At 39.9% G+C, this 13,030-nt stretch overlaps 1 protein-coding gene and 1 pseudogene across 1 annotated transcript; both read right to left on the bottom strand.

Moving 5' to 3' along the window:
• Window positions 1-1,219: 1,219 nt before the first annotated feature.
• LOC150044757 (uncharacterized) lies at window positions 1,220-5,342 on the bottom strand (annotated as a pseudogene).
• A 16-nt stretch (window positions 5,343-5,358) lies between these two features.
• On the bottom strand, window positions 5,359-7,936 carry LOC150044756 (zinc finger protein 717-like). Its single transcript, XM_090321157.1, has 3 exons — window positions 7,888-7,936; window positions 7,324-7,407; window positions 5,359-6,053 (listed from the first exon to the last, which is right to left on the bottom strand). Exons 1-3 carry the CDS (start codon window positions 7,934-7,936, stop codon window positions 5,359-5,361), a joined length of 828 nt encoding a protein of 275 aa, XP_090177283.1.
• Between the last annotated feature and the right edge of the window lie 5,094 nt (window positions 7,937-13,030).

The raw sequence follows: 13,030 nt of genomic DNA, 5'->3' as shown, positions 1-13,030 counted from the left end.
TACGAACAATGAAATTATTGTACAACTAATAACTCAGACCCTTATTCATCAATAACTGATTCCACATTGCTGTGAGTGAATGCTTTTGTGCTTCCTTCACACAGGTGACCTGCTGCTGTGGTTTCTCACCCAGTGTTGGACATGGAAATAGGCAATCTTTAGCATATTAGCAGAAGGAGGTCATTCCAGAATTGTTTAATATTATCCTTTGAAAACTGAAGATGACCACCAGCTGCTACTTTCTACATCAGTGGGTAGAGATGTAAGAAGTGGTTTGTTTCAGCCAGCGAGCTTCATAGAACAGTGATTTCTAATTTGACTGGTATCATAAAGAGTCAGTCATTCTCATTGGCTTGTTCCAGAACTACTTCCTATGAGTGATTGTACTAAAATCATCCAGTAATCACAGGAAGGAAAATATTTTGCCTTTTAGACAGAAACCATGTAATATTTACCTTTCACTCAGTTTACTAAGTGAAATCACCAGTGTGGCTAGGTTCTGATTTCTCAGGTATATGACACAGAATTTATTGAATGCCTCTGAGGTTTAATTTCTGGCATTTATTTATTTATTTATTCATTCATTCTTTGGTTGGTTATAGGGCTTGAGCATTGGATCTGGGCACTGGCCCTGAGTTCTTCAGCCCAAGGCTAGCACTCTCCCACTTGAGCCACAGTACCACTTGCCAGTTTTCAGGTGGGTAATGGGAGATAAAAGCCTCACTGACTTTTGTGCCCAGGCTGGCCTTGAACTGCAATCCTCACATCTCAGCCTTGTGAGTACCTAGGATTATAGGCATGAGCCACTGGCACCCAGTTATGGTTTCTTCTGTAAAAGATGTTTGTTCCAGTACCTACTCTATGTGCTATTCTTTTTTTCCTCCCCTAGTGTTGGGCTTGAACTCAGGGCCTGGGCCCTGCAAATGTCAGTTCTGTGAACCAGATTGTGTAGGGACCCCTTTCTTGACTTCCCTTCGAATCCATCCCCTATAGACATTTCCCATCTTCAGGACAAAGGGGTACTTGACTCAACTCAGAGGCTGTAAATTCCCCGATAACAGACTCATTCCTTTGACCACGGACACTAATACTGAGGGATTGGACCCTAACAGTTTACAGGCAAGACCAGGGAATGTGGAATCCTTCCCACTTTCCCAGAAAGAACTAGCTGTTGTGCCCAGAGGAGGGGTACCCCAAAGACCACCGAGATTGAGGCGTCTGAAATGCAAAAGCAAAGGTTTATTGTGGGATACAAGCCAGGCAGGGAACTCTTCCGCAACTCTCCTTGGAAGGAGTTGGTAGTCAGGGTTTACAGTCTATTTAAAGCCAAAAATCACAAACAGTTGCTAGGCAAGTTGGGGGGGGGGCATTCTAGAGTTGCGAAAACCACAAACCAACAACTGTTAATTATGGTCCATAAGTTCCTTTCAGATAAGATGACTTATTAGCTGTTCTTTCCTGTTTATGTATCCTCTGGGTTTGAAACTCCTATCTATGAGGCAAGCTGAGTTTCTATTCCATCTACTAGAAGGGGAATAATTTTGAGTCTGGGGGTATTTTCCATCCCTACAGTTCCAGGTTCAGTTGTTCCCCAGGAGGAGGAGCCAATTCTGGATCCTATTCCATTAATTCTATGAAATCATTTTCCTTGTTTATTTCACCTACAGGGGAGTGATTCCTCTGACCATTAACAGAATGGTTCCTAGCCTATCTTTCATAAATTGCACATGCCTGTTCAGAATGCAAGGTCCGAAAGTTAGTAAAACAAACAATATAACTAAGGATCCTAATAAGCTGGACATAAGAGTGGTGAACCAGGGAGACTTACTATACCAGGCTTGGCCATAGTTTTTTTAACTACCCCTGATTGGTCTACATAAAAACAGTATTCCTCGCCAAGGGCTGCACAGAGGCCTTTCTGCTATAGAAATAATAAATCTAGACCTCTCCTGTTTTGCATAACTACTTTAGCCAGGGAACTAAGGGATTCTTGGAGGTGGGAAATTGATGATTCAATTTAACTGGTGGGGGGTCCCACCATATATGTCCAGTTGACCCACACCCCCAGCAAGCACAGTATGCATCTCCCAATCCTCCCCATTTTTTAATCTGACTTGGGGATTGGGAGTGGGCTGGACAAACCTAGAAGCAGTGACTATCCCAGGGATTCCAAAGTTCTGCTGCCAGGTCTGGTTCCAAGGGAACAATGGATTGCCCTTAACTAAACAAAAGAAAAGGGTTGGAGAGGTGTCTGCTGGCCTTTCAGTTATCTCCATGATAATCTTCCTTCAGGGCAAAGGGATCTGCTTGTCTGGCCTAATGGACCCAGGGGGTGACTCCATCTACTTTGAGAGCAGTGGGGATTCTCAGCAATACCATGTAGGACACTTTCCACCATGGTTCCAGACTCTTAGGATTTTGTCTCCAGATGAGCACCCAGTCGCCTGGTCTGAACAAATGGGGGGTAGGGACAGAGGCAGAATCATCTTGGCAACTCGATCAGCCAAATTATTTCCTCTGGTCACTGCGTTAATCACTTTTTGAAGACTGGGACAGTGCATGATGACAATTTTTGTGGATCCCCATAAGGCCTGTAAGGACTGGATTCAATCATGGTTAACAGTGCCAGCTGAGATAACACATGGCTGGGGGGGGGGGCAACACTTATCAGATTTGGGCAGACAGCATTCTTTGGTTTGGAGGAGCATACAGTGTGCCCTCGTACTTCTGCACCCAAGAAAACCCTCACAATTAAGAAATATACATCCAAGCATAGCAACCCCCCACATCAGTGCACTCTATTTACATTACTGCATTAACTCCATACCAACTTTACTCAAGACATACTCATACCATTGGCTACATACTCAAACCTTCTATAACTTACACGAACATTTTGAATTCCTTTCAGATCCTTTCTTATCCTTCATAAACCATTCTCCTCTCCCCAAACCTTTACTAACCTTTCTCTCTTTTTCATGTGACTATAGCCCTCATTTACATTTGCACCTCTCACCTCTAGGCTGTTAAGAACTGGATGGAAAATTCCCTTCACCCATCCAGAGTCACCAGAATGGCTGCAAAAACCTAGGGGACTTTGAACTTAGCACAGATAGAATGTCCCACCACCAAGGCTTTAGTTTCTGTCCTCTGAGGAAGCAGCTGTGGAGTGGTGGAATCGGGCAGGACAGGATGTGTGGCATCAACCTTGTCTCTCAGCAGCTCCAATGGAATGTCACACCTCCTGCTGGGTCATCTGCAAATTTCTGCACAGACTGGTTAGAGAAGCTTACCCTAAGGCCTGACTTTGGTGAAGTCTCCCAATGATTTCCTGGTTGTTTTTCCTGAGCATACTCATTTTTGCAGGCTGGCACCCCATTGGTTTGTAGCACAGTATAGGGCTGAGATTCCAAAGGAATACCAGGGTGACAACTTTTAGTAACCAGATTTTCTTTAAACAAGGCTAAGATTCACTAGACAAGTATACAAGACTTGAACCTGTAGCCATTCCCCACAAGTGCAGTCTCCACTCTTGCACATCTGTTACTACTCTTTTCCATACCTCTAATTTATCCTGTCTCACTTTCCAAAAATGACACTGGTCCCTTCATCTTAAGGGGGTTGATGGGCGAAGATCCCTCTTCTATAACTTCTTCAGGCTGACTCAGACATGTTGTCTCTATGCTTAGCTAGGGACCTGAAAAGCTTAGCCTATTTTACCAAGGGGTTGCCAGAATTACATTTTAGGAGCAATATTTTACTCTAAACTGGAGATCATATAAAACATTTAACAACTACACAAACTTTTTCTTTGGCTACAAAAATGTACTTTGTGTAACACCCATTTGCAAAGGCATTTCCCTGATTGTCTGGGGATCTTAATCTCTGTGACCCTAACAATGCTTCAGTTGTCACTGTAGGCCTAAACAGATCAACAGGGACACAGCCTCAGGTCCACAAACTTTTCTGAATCTGTGGCTGATGTTCAACTGAAATCTTGCTTAACTACTGTGTGTTATTCTCTCCTTTTTCCCCCCCCAGTGCTGGACTTGAACTCAGGCATTTTCCTTGGATTTTCTTCAAGGCTAGTGCTCTACAACTTGACCTCTGCACCACTTCTGGCTTTTTCTCTGCTCATGTGACACTGAGGACTCAACTCTGGGTCATCCTGCACATTAGGCAAGCATTCTACCACTAGTCCATGCTCTCAGCCCAAATTATTCTATCTTTAACCCACTCTTTGATCCCACTCTTTTGGAATATTGATGTCTTTTTCCTATTTCCCTCCTTTTTCCTCCTTTCTCTCTTGCATGGGTTGTCTGATGCAAACTGAATTCTTATTTAGTTGAAAGGTTTTCACATTTATTATTCCTAAAGTATCTCACGTGTGTGAATTCTCCTATGTCTTTTGAGATGTGAGTTCCGGTTAAAGGCCTTTCCACACTGTTTACATTCATAAGGTTTCTCTCCTGTGTGAATTCTTGTATGTATGTTGAGAGCGGATTTCAAGTAGAAGGACTTGTTACATTCCTTACATTCAAAGGGTTTCACTCCTGTGTGTGTTCTCTGATGTAAAATGAGGTGTACTTTCTGTCTGAAAGACTTTCCACATGTTGTGCATTCATAAGGTTTCTCTCCTGTGTGTGTTCTCCAGTGGCTTTTCAAACCTGTCTTGTATCTGAAGGATTTGTCACATTCCTTACATTCAAAGGGTTTCTCTCCTGTGTGTGTTCACTGATGGGAAGAGAGGTATGACTTTTTTCTGAAAGACTTTTCACATTTGTTACACTTATAAGGTTTCTCACCTGTGTGAATTCTATAATGCACATTGAAATATGACTTCTTCATGAAGGTCTTTCCACATTTGTTGCATTCATACGTTTTTTTCTGTGTGTGAATTCTTGTACATATACTGAGATCTGATTTCAGGGTGAAAGATTTGTCACATTCCTTACATTCAAAGGGTTTCTCTCCTCTGTGTGTTCGCTGATGGGTAGAGAGATATGACTTTTGTCTGAAAAATTTTTCACATTTGTTACACTTATAAGGTTTCTCACCTTTGTGAATTCCCTGATGCAAAGTGAGCTTTGACTTCTTTCTGAAAGATTTTCCACATGTGTTGCATTCATAAGGTTTCTCACCTGTGTGAATTCTATAATGCACATCAAGATTTGACTTCCACTTGCAGGTCTTTCCACATTGATTGCACTCATAAGGTTTCTTTTCTGTGTGAGTTCTCTGGTATTTTTTCAGAGCTGACATGTGCGTGGAAATATTCCTATGTCCATTGTGTCCAGAGGGTTTCTCTTCTGTGGGTGTTTGAGTTTGGGAAGTTGTGTGTGACTTCTGAGAGACAGACTATGCACACTGGCTGTACTCATCGTATTGCACCTCTAGATAGTTGCTCTGACATTTTGGAATGGATATTTTCTTCCTTGAAGAATCCTCACATTCTCCACATGGATTCTCCCCCTCGTACATTTTTTTATGTGCAGTGACTGTAGATCTTAAGGACAATCTTCTTCCACATACAGTACCTTCAGGTGTTTTCCTTCCTTCCTGGTGTATCTTATGGGCAAGGAGAACAGGCCTGTCACAGTCTTCTGTGTATTCATTATGGTTTTGAGAGGGCTCTCCCCCATCAACACAATTATGTCTAAACAATATGGCCTCTGAGTTTAATACCTTCTCTTCTCCACCATATTTCAAGTACTGCAGCTCATCTGGACTTTCATCATTTTGAGTGAAATGCTCAGAATATCTGAGGGATTGTTCAACTGCAGGAGACACAGCAGGCCTGTATGCAGCATGCATCTCATTTGGCTTACTGGAGAGTAGCATACTCTGACACTCAATGAGCTTGTCTGTCTTCAGCCCTAAGGATTCCTGATTATTCCTCATCAGCTCTGCCTTACGTTTTGAACTCAACTTAAAAGTTGGTACTAATCTCACTCTTTCCTCCACTGTGTTACTATTCATGCTTTCTACTTCACACAGGCATTCATCTGGATTTTCCTCACAAGTCTGAATCATGGCTTCCATCTTTTGGACATCTAGAATGAGTCATAAAAAAATACAAATGAGAACCAAAGATTCTGTAATGTAAAGGTAAAGACTTTTTCTTCCATCCTGTTAAATATCAAAGCAGGAATTGATTTATGAGAAATATATGCGTTTCTATCTAGTGTTTTAGTTAAGAAATTAATACTGATATTTTACAGAGAAAAATGCTTTTGTGTTTCCTTTTTTTGTTGTTTTACATCAGAGGAATATTTACTCAAATTCCTCAACTTTGTACTGATAAAATTTTGAGCTCAATACTTACCTTCGTTATTTACTTTCTTTCAAATATTATTTTCTTGATCATGGGAGAAAAGCTGCTTTCTTTACATTTACATTTTTGAAATATCTAATACATTCTGCTGCTGTGTTTCTGAATGATTAATTGACACTTTGCCTTTCACATAATGGTTTATACATTCATTCTAACCTCTCATTATGAATTATTAAGGTATCTGTGGGAATTTTAAATTTTGTGTATCTCTATCTTAGACAATGTCTCATCAAAATTCTGTTCCTAACACTCCTGCTCCTCATAACCATGGAAAACCAAAGATACTCCAGATCACCACCTAGTTAATTATCCTTATTAGACTAAAAGCTTTGGTTCTGGATCTCAGTCTCTGCCCACCACTGATAAACTATTTTGGATTTCAGAGTAGAACAGCTCTGATGTATTTCTTATTTCCGCACACCTGCATACTCCTAGTTTCCAATAAAATTAAATATATTTGCCCTCTTTCTTTCTTCCTTTTTTTGTCAGTTATGGGACTTGAACTCAGGGTCAGGACACTGTCCTTGAGTTCTTCAGCCAACACTACTGCGCTACCACTTTGACCCACAGGATCACTTTCAGCTTTCTGGGGGTTATTTAGAGAGAAGTGTCTAAAGGACTTTCATGCCTGGGCTGGCTTTGAACCGAGATCAGCAGATCTCACATTCCTGAGTAGCTAGGATTATATGTGTGAACCAGGAGCACCTGACAAAAAATGAATTCTCATTTTCTACATTATTCACTTTATTCGTTTTGTTCCATAGTGACTTCCACAACAAGAAAGAAATTGCTAAGTTTGCTGACACAGACAACTTAGTAGATCTCCATATGAATTCTTGCTTCACAGGCCTTTGACACAAGGATCAACTAGCTTTCTGACACACACAGGACCCAGGGCAACTAGCAATATTATCCCTCCATACAGCACAAGAAGAATTTACCCACTGAGTCCAGGCCTCAGCATTACTCTGTATCATGATGTCACTCACCTGTGAAGTTCTGGTCAGAGGCTCCCCATGGTTCTGTACCTTGCTCCAGCTTGGCAATCAATTGAGGTTTAGGAAAACAGTGCCCTGCTAATAAGAAGTAGTGGAGAACTATTGCTCATGCTGGGTCATCACTGCTCTAGGATGTCACACATATTGTTCACAAGGCTGATCCCAAATCTTGTTTCTCTTATCTCACTAGTTGCATGGTTGTCAAGCCCAGAACTTTGCATTCAGTTGGCTAATTAATTGTGTGGCATGAACTCAGATCTTTTGCTTCAAGCTACAATTCTATCAGTTTGAGTCCAGAAACCACTTCCAGTCTTGAGTAGTTAATTGCAGATAAGAGCCTCATGGGGATTTTTCTGCCACTGATGGCTTCAACTCCAAATTCTCAGATTTCAGCCCCTAAGGAGCCAGGATTACAGGAGTGAAGCACTGCAACCAGTGCCAGATTTAGATTATAAATCCTGTGGACTGGAATCTTACACTCCAATAACACAAATATTCATAAATCCACTACAAACAATGACATTGACCTTGTACATTACTGTGATTTTTGCTCACCCAAGGACACCAAGTTGCTGTAGGTATCTAGCATGACATCCCTGTACATGGTTCTCTGGGCAATGTTCAGGATCTGCCACTCCTGCCAGCTGAACTCCACAGCCACATCATCAAATGACACCAGCTTCTGTAACAGCACATTTCCATCAAGTCATTAACCCAAGTTATAAGAATAGGTAGTTTGGAAATTCACTCTTCTATATATATGTTTTATCCTACATCAAATGTTTGGAGCTTGCTCTGTTATCTATAGAGTAGGATAAAGAAAAATCAAACCAGAAATATTTGTCTCTATATTAACTTAGTAATTAGTATTATGTTTCTGCTGCTAGGATTACACACAAAGCAACAATGCTGAGGAGTGTATAACCTGGAAGGATATAATTACCTATACATAGGTGTCTGAAAGCGTGCCTTAGTTTAATTTGATAAAATTTACTACTTATCAGGATAATCATGAAGGAAACAAATTATTTTTCCATATTTTCATATTTTTCATCACTGAATATCCTAATTTAATCTTTTATAAAGAGCTCTCATAACCAATGAGAACAGATTCAGGACATCAAATGGAATACATATTCGAGACAAGCATCGGGACTGGAAAAAAAAGCACATTTATAATATACAGAAAAGCTCATTCACTAATAGCTCATTTAAATTTTGATTGTGTTACAAGACATTATCATGCTTCAAGAGAATAAGAAACCATGCCAACATAGTCATATACTGAAGACAAGGTAATTTAAATAGTATATATTTAGATAATTATAAAGGAATGTATACACATATATTTTATGTAACTTCTCTAAAATGTTTTGTAGATAGAGAAGGAAGATGGTGCCGAGACAATAGGGACGCTGCCTAGCTCTCTCTCACAAAAAGAGAGAACCAGGGAGTCCCACGAGCCAACTACCTTAAGAAATCCACAACAACAAACTCAAAAAGCAATGGAGAAGGACTCAAACCAGAAAAGAAATCCAGATAAAGCTCACATGCAACTTTCTCAAAGAATTCGGAACACGAGGACCCCTCCCCCACCTCTCGCCGCCGGATCCAGCCAGGGAAAGCCACGGTATTGAGGAGGGCGTGGAGAAAGAGGTCAATGGTATTGGAAATATATTCAGGGAATCATCTCAGAGAATTTCCCAAATATCCAGAAGGGCAGGCCCATCCAGATACAAGAAGCTTTTAGAACCCCAAACAGACCTGATCAGAAAAGAACATCCCACCGCCACATTGTAATCAGAACTGGATCAATAGAAACCAAAGAAAGGATTCTAAAGGCAGCCAGGGAAAAGGGATTAGTAACCTATAAAGGAAAACCAATCAGAATAACCCCAGATTTCTCAGCAGAGACCATGCAAGCAAGAAGTGACTGGAAGCATATATGTCATGCCCTTAAGTCAAATAACTACCAACCAAGAATACTGTACCCAGCTAAGCTCTCATTCATAACTGAGGGAACAATAAAAACATTCCATTCCAGGGAAAAGCTGCAAGAATATGTCGCAACAAAACCAACACTACAGAGAATTCTCAAAGATGTTCTATATATAGAAAACCAAAATAAATGCAATATAGGGAAAGAAATGGCACCTAAACAGCATACCATCTAAGGACCACAAGAACTGTCAAGACACAGGCCCTAATAAAAGCTTTTAAAAATGATAGGAACTAATAAATATCTCTCAATCCTAACTCTCAATATCAATGGACTTAACGCTCCAATTAAATGGCATAGGCTGCCTTGTTGGATCAAAAAGCAAGAGCCATCGTTCTGCTGTCTTCAAGAGACACATCTTACCCAAAAAAAACAATCATCTTTTGAAAGTGAGAGGTTGGAATAAACTCTATCAAGCTAACGGCCCCTATAAACAGGCTGGAGTTGCCATCCTCATATCAGATAAAATAGACTTCAAACTAAAATTACTAAGAAAAGACAAAGAAGGTTACTACATACTACTAAAGGGATCTTTCCTCCAGGAAGACATAACGATCCTAAATATTTACACACCCAATCCTGGAGCTCCAAACTTCATCAAGCAAACTTTACTTACACTGAAACCATACATAGATCGAAATACAGTGATTGTCGGTGACTTTAACACACCACTCTCACCTATGGACAGATCAACAAGGCAAAAACTCAACAGAGAAACCTTAGAACTGAACAACTATATAGACCAACTAGATCTAACAGACATCTGCAGAATATTCCACCCAGCAACAACACAATATACGTTTTTCTCAGCAGTACATGGAACATTTTCCAAAATAAATCACATCTTAGGCCATAAAACAAACCTGGACAGATTCAGAAACACTGAAATTATTCCATGCACACTCTCAGACCACAAAGGCATCAAATTGGAACTGAACACACATCTCCACCAACGAAAACCCTGTAACTCATGGAGACTGAACAACACATTGTTGAATCACCAATGGGTCATCGAAGAGATCAGAACAGAAATCCAACAGTTTATGAAATTTAACAGTAAGGAGCACACAAAATACCAACTCCTTTGGGACACAGCAAAGGCAGTACTCAGAGGAAAATTTATAGCGCTGAGTGCCTACAACAACAAGTTGGAAAAATTGCAAACCAACAAGTTAATGTGTCACCTTAAGCTCCTGGAAAAAGAGCAACAAACCAACGCTAATTCCAGTAGAAGAAAGCAAATTATTAAAATCAAAGAAGAATTAAATGATTTGGAATCCAAAAAAACTATAGAAGGAATCAACAAAACAAGGAGTTGGTTCTATGAAAGAATTAACAAAATTGACAAGCCCTTAGCAAATTTTACCAAAAAAAGAAGAGAGCATATCGAAATAAACAAAATCACAGATGAAAATGGTAATATCACGACAGAAATTACCAAGATCCAGAATATCATGAGGGAATACTTCTCAAACCTTTATGCCAACAAATTTGAGAATCTAGATGAAATGGATGAATTCCTAGCCAATATTAACATACCCACACTGAACCAAGAAGAACTAACCCAACTCAACAGACCTATTTCAAGCTCTGAAATAGAAATGGCAATTAGAGAACTTCCACCTAAGAAAAGCCCAGGGCCAGATGGATTCACAGCTTAATTCTATAAGGTCTTCAAAGCAGAGCTCACACCAATACTCCTCAAGCTCTTCAACGAAATTGAAAATGAAGGTTCTTTACCAAACTCATTCTATGAAGCCAGTATAACCCTCATCTCCAAACCAGACAGAGATTCATCAAAGAAAGAGAATGATAGACCTATTTCTTTGATGAACATCGATGCAAAACTTCTCAACAAAATACTGGCCAATCGTCTACAACAACTCATCAAAAAAATTATACACTATGATCAAACTGGATTCATCACAGGGAGGCAAAGCTGGTTCAATATACGCAAATCAATTAATATAATTCAACATATCAACAGGAGCAAGGACAAAAATCACATGATTGTCTCAATAGACGCGGAAAAGGCATTTGACAAGATCCAACACCCCTTTATGTTAAAAGCTCTGGAGAAACTAAGAATCCATGGAACATTCTTCAATATAATAAAGGCTGTGTATGAGAAACCCACTGCTAGTATTACACTTAATGGTGAAAATCTAAAGCCATTCCCTCTAAAATCAGGAATGAGACAAGGATGCCCACTCTCTCCACTACTCTTTAACATACTACTAGAATTCCTAGCCAGTGCAATAAAGGGGATCCAAGTAGGGAAAGAGGAAATAAAACTATCCCTCTTTGCAGATGATATGATTCTGTATTTAAAGAATCCTATAGACTCTACTCCCAAGCTCCCTGAGCTGATTCAAACTTTGGAAGAGTAGCAGGCTATAAAATCAACCCTCAAAAATCAACTGCCTTCCTTTACACCAACAGTGAGAGGAACGAGGCAATAATCAGGAAAGAAACTCCTTTCACAATAGCCTCAAAGAAAATAAAGTACCTAGGAATTAGCTTAACTAAGAATGTAAAGGACTTTTTTGATGAAAGCTTTAAAACCCTAAAAAAGGAAATTAAAGCAGAACTAAGGAAATGGAAAAACCTCACATGCTCCTGGATTGGAATAATCAACATTGTGAAAATGACAATCTTGCCAAGGGCTATCTACAAATTCAATGCAATACCCATCAATCTCCCAATGGCATTCTTTAAAGAAATAGAAGAGGCGATTCAAAATTTCATATGGAATAATAAAAGACCCCGTATAGCAAAAACACTTCTTAGCAGAAAGAACAGCGCTGGAGGAATTTCAATTCCAAACTTTAGACTGTATTACAGCTTGGTACTGGCACAAGAATAGGCCTGAAGACCAATGGAATAGAACTGAGGACCCAGATACTAAACGACAGACCTATGGCCACCTAATCTTTGACAAGGGAGCCAAAAAAATAGAATGGAAGAAAAACAGCCTCTTCAACAAGTTGTGCTGGCAGAACTGGTTAAGCACCTGCAGAAAACTAAAGTTGGATTCTTCTTTGTCACCTTGCACTAGAATTAATTCCAAATGGATCAAAGACCTGGAGGTAAAAGCTGACACACTGAAAACTTTACAGGAAGGAATAGGAGATACACTAGGCCTCCTGGGCACAAGTAGAAACTTTCTTAATAAGGACCAAGAATCACAACAAATCAGAGAAAGGCTGGATAAGTGGGACTGCATTAAACTGCAGAGCTTTTATATGGAAAAGGACATAGCTAGTAAATTAATTAGGAAGCCTACAGAGTGGGAGAAGATCTTCACCAACCAAACAACGGACAAAGGCCTCATATCTAAAATATATCAACAACTCAAAAAATTGAATCACTCCAAAACTAATCTCCAAAGTAACAATCATCCCATTAAAAAATGGGCCAACGACTTAAAGAGAGTCTTCTCTGAAGAAGAAACAAAAATGGCCTATAGACACATGAGGAAATGCTCAACATCTCTGGTCATAAAAGAAATGCAAATCAAAACAACACTAAGATTCCACCTCACTCCAGTTAGAATGGCCAGGATCAGGAAAACGAATAATAACAGATGCTGGAGGGGATGTAGCCAGGAGGGATCACTACTACACTGTTGGTGGGAGTGCAAACTCATTCAACCACTATGGAAAGCAGTGTGGCAGTGCCTCAAAAGGCTAAACATAG

Source organism: Megascapheus bottae, chromosome 29, assembly GCF_031878675.1.
Source record: "Megascapheus bottae isolate mThoBot1 chromosome 29, mThoBot2.hap1, whole genome shotgun sequence".
NCBI lineage: Eukaryota > Metazoa > Chordata > Mammalia > Rodentia > Geomyidae > Megascapheus > Megascapheus bottae.
Note: the sequence above shows the minus strand (reverse complement) of the source record. Positions and strands in the feature narration are given on the sequence as shown.

Excerpts from the sequence above, each read along its gene's own strand:
- LOC150044756 (XM_090321157.1), bottom strand. The coding sequence starts at position 7,936 with ATGTACAGGGATGTCATGCTAGATACCTACAGCAACTTGGTGTCCTTG. Across the intron at positions 7,408-7,887 it reads CAGCAACTTGGTGTCCTTGG|GGCACTGTTTTCCTAAACCT; the intron begins GTGAGCAAAAAT and ends TCTTATTAGCAG. Across the intron at positions 6,054-7,323 it reads CTCTGACCAGAACTTCACAG|ATGTCCAAAAGATGGAAGCC; the intron begins GTGAGTGACATC and ends GACTCATTCTAG.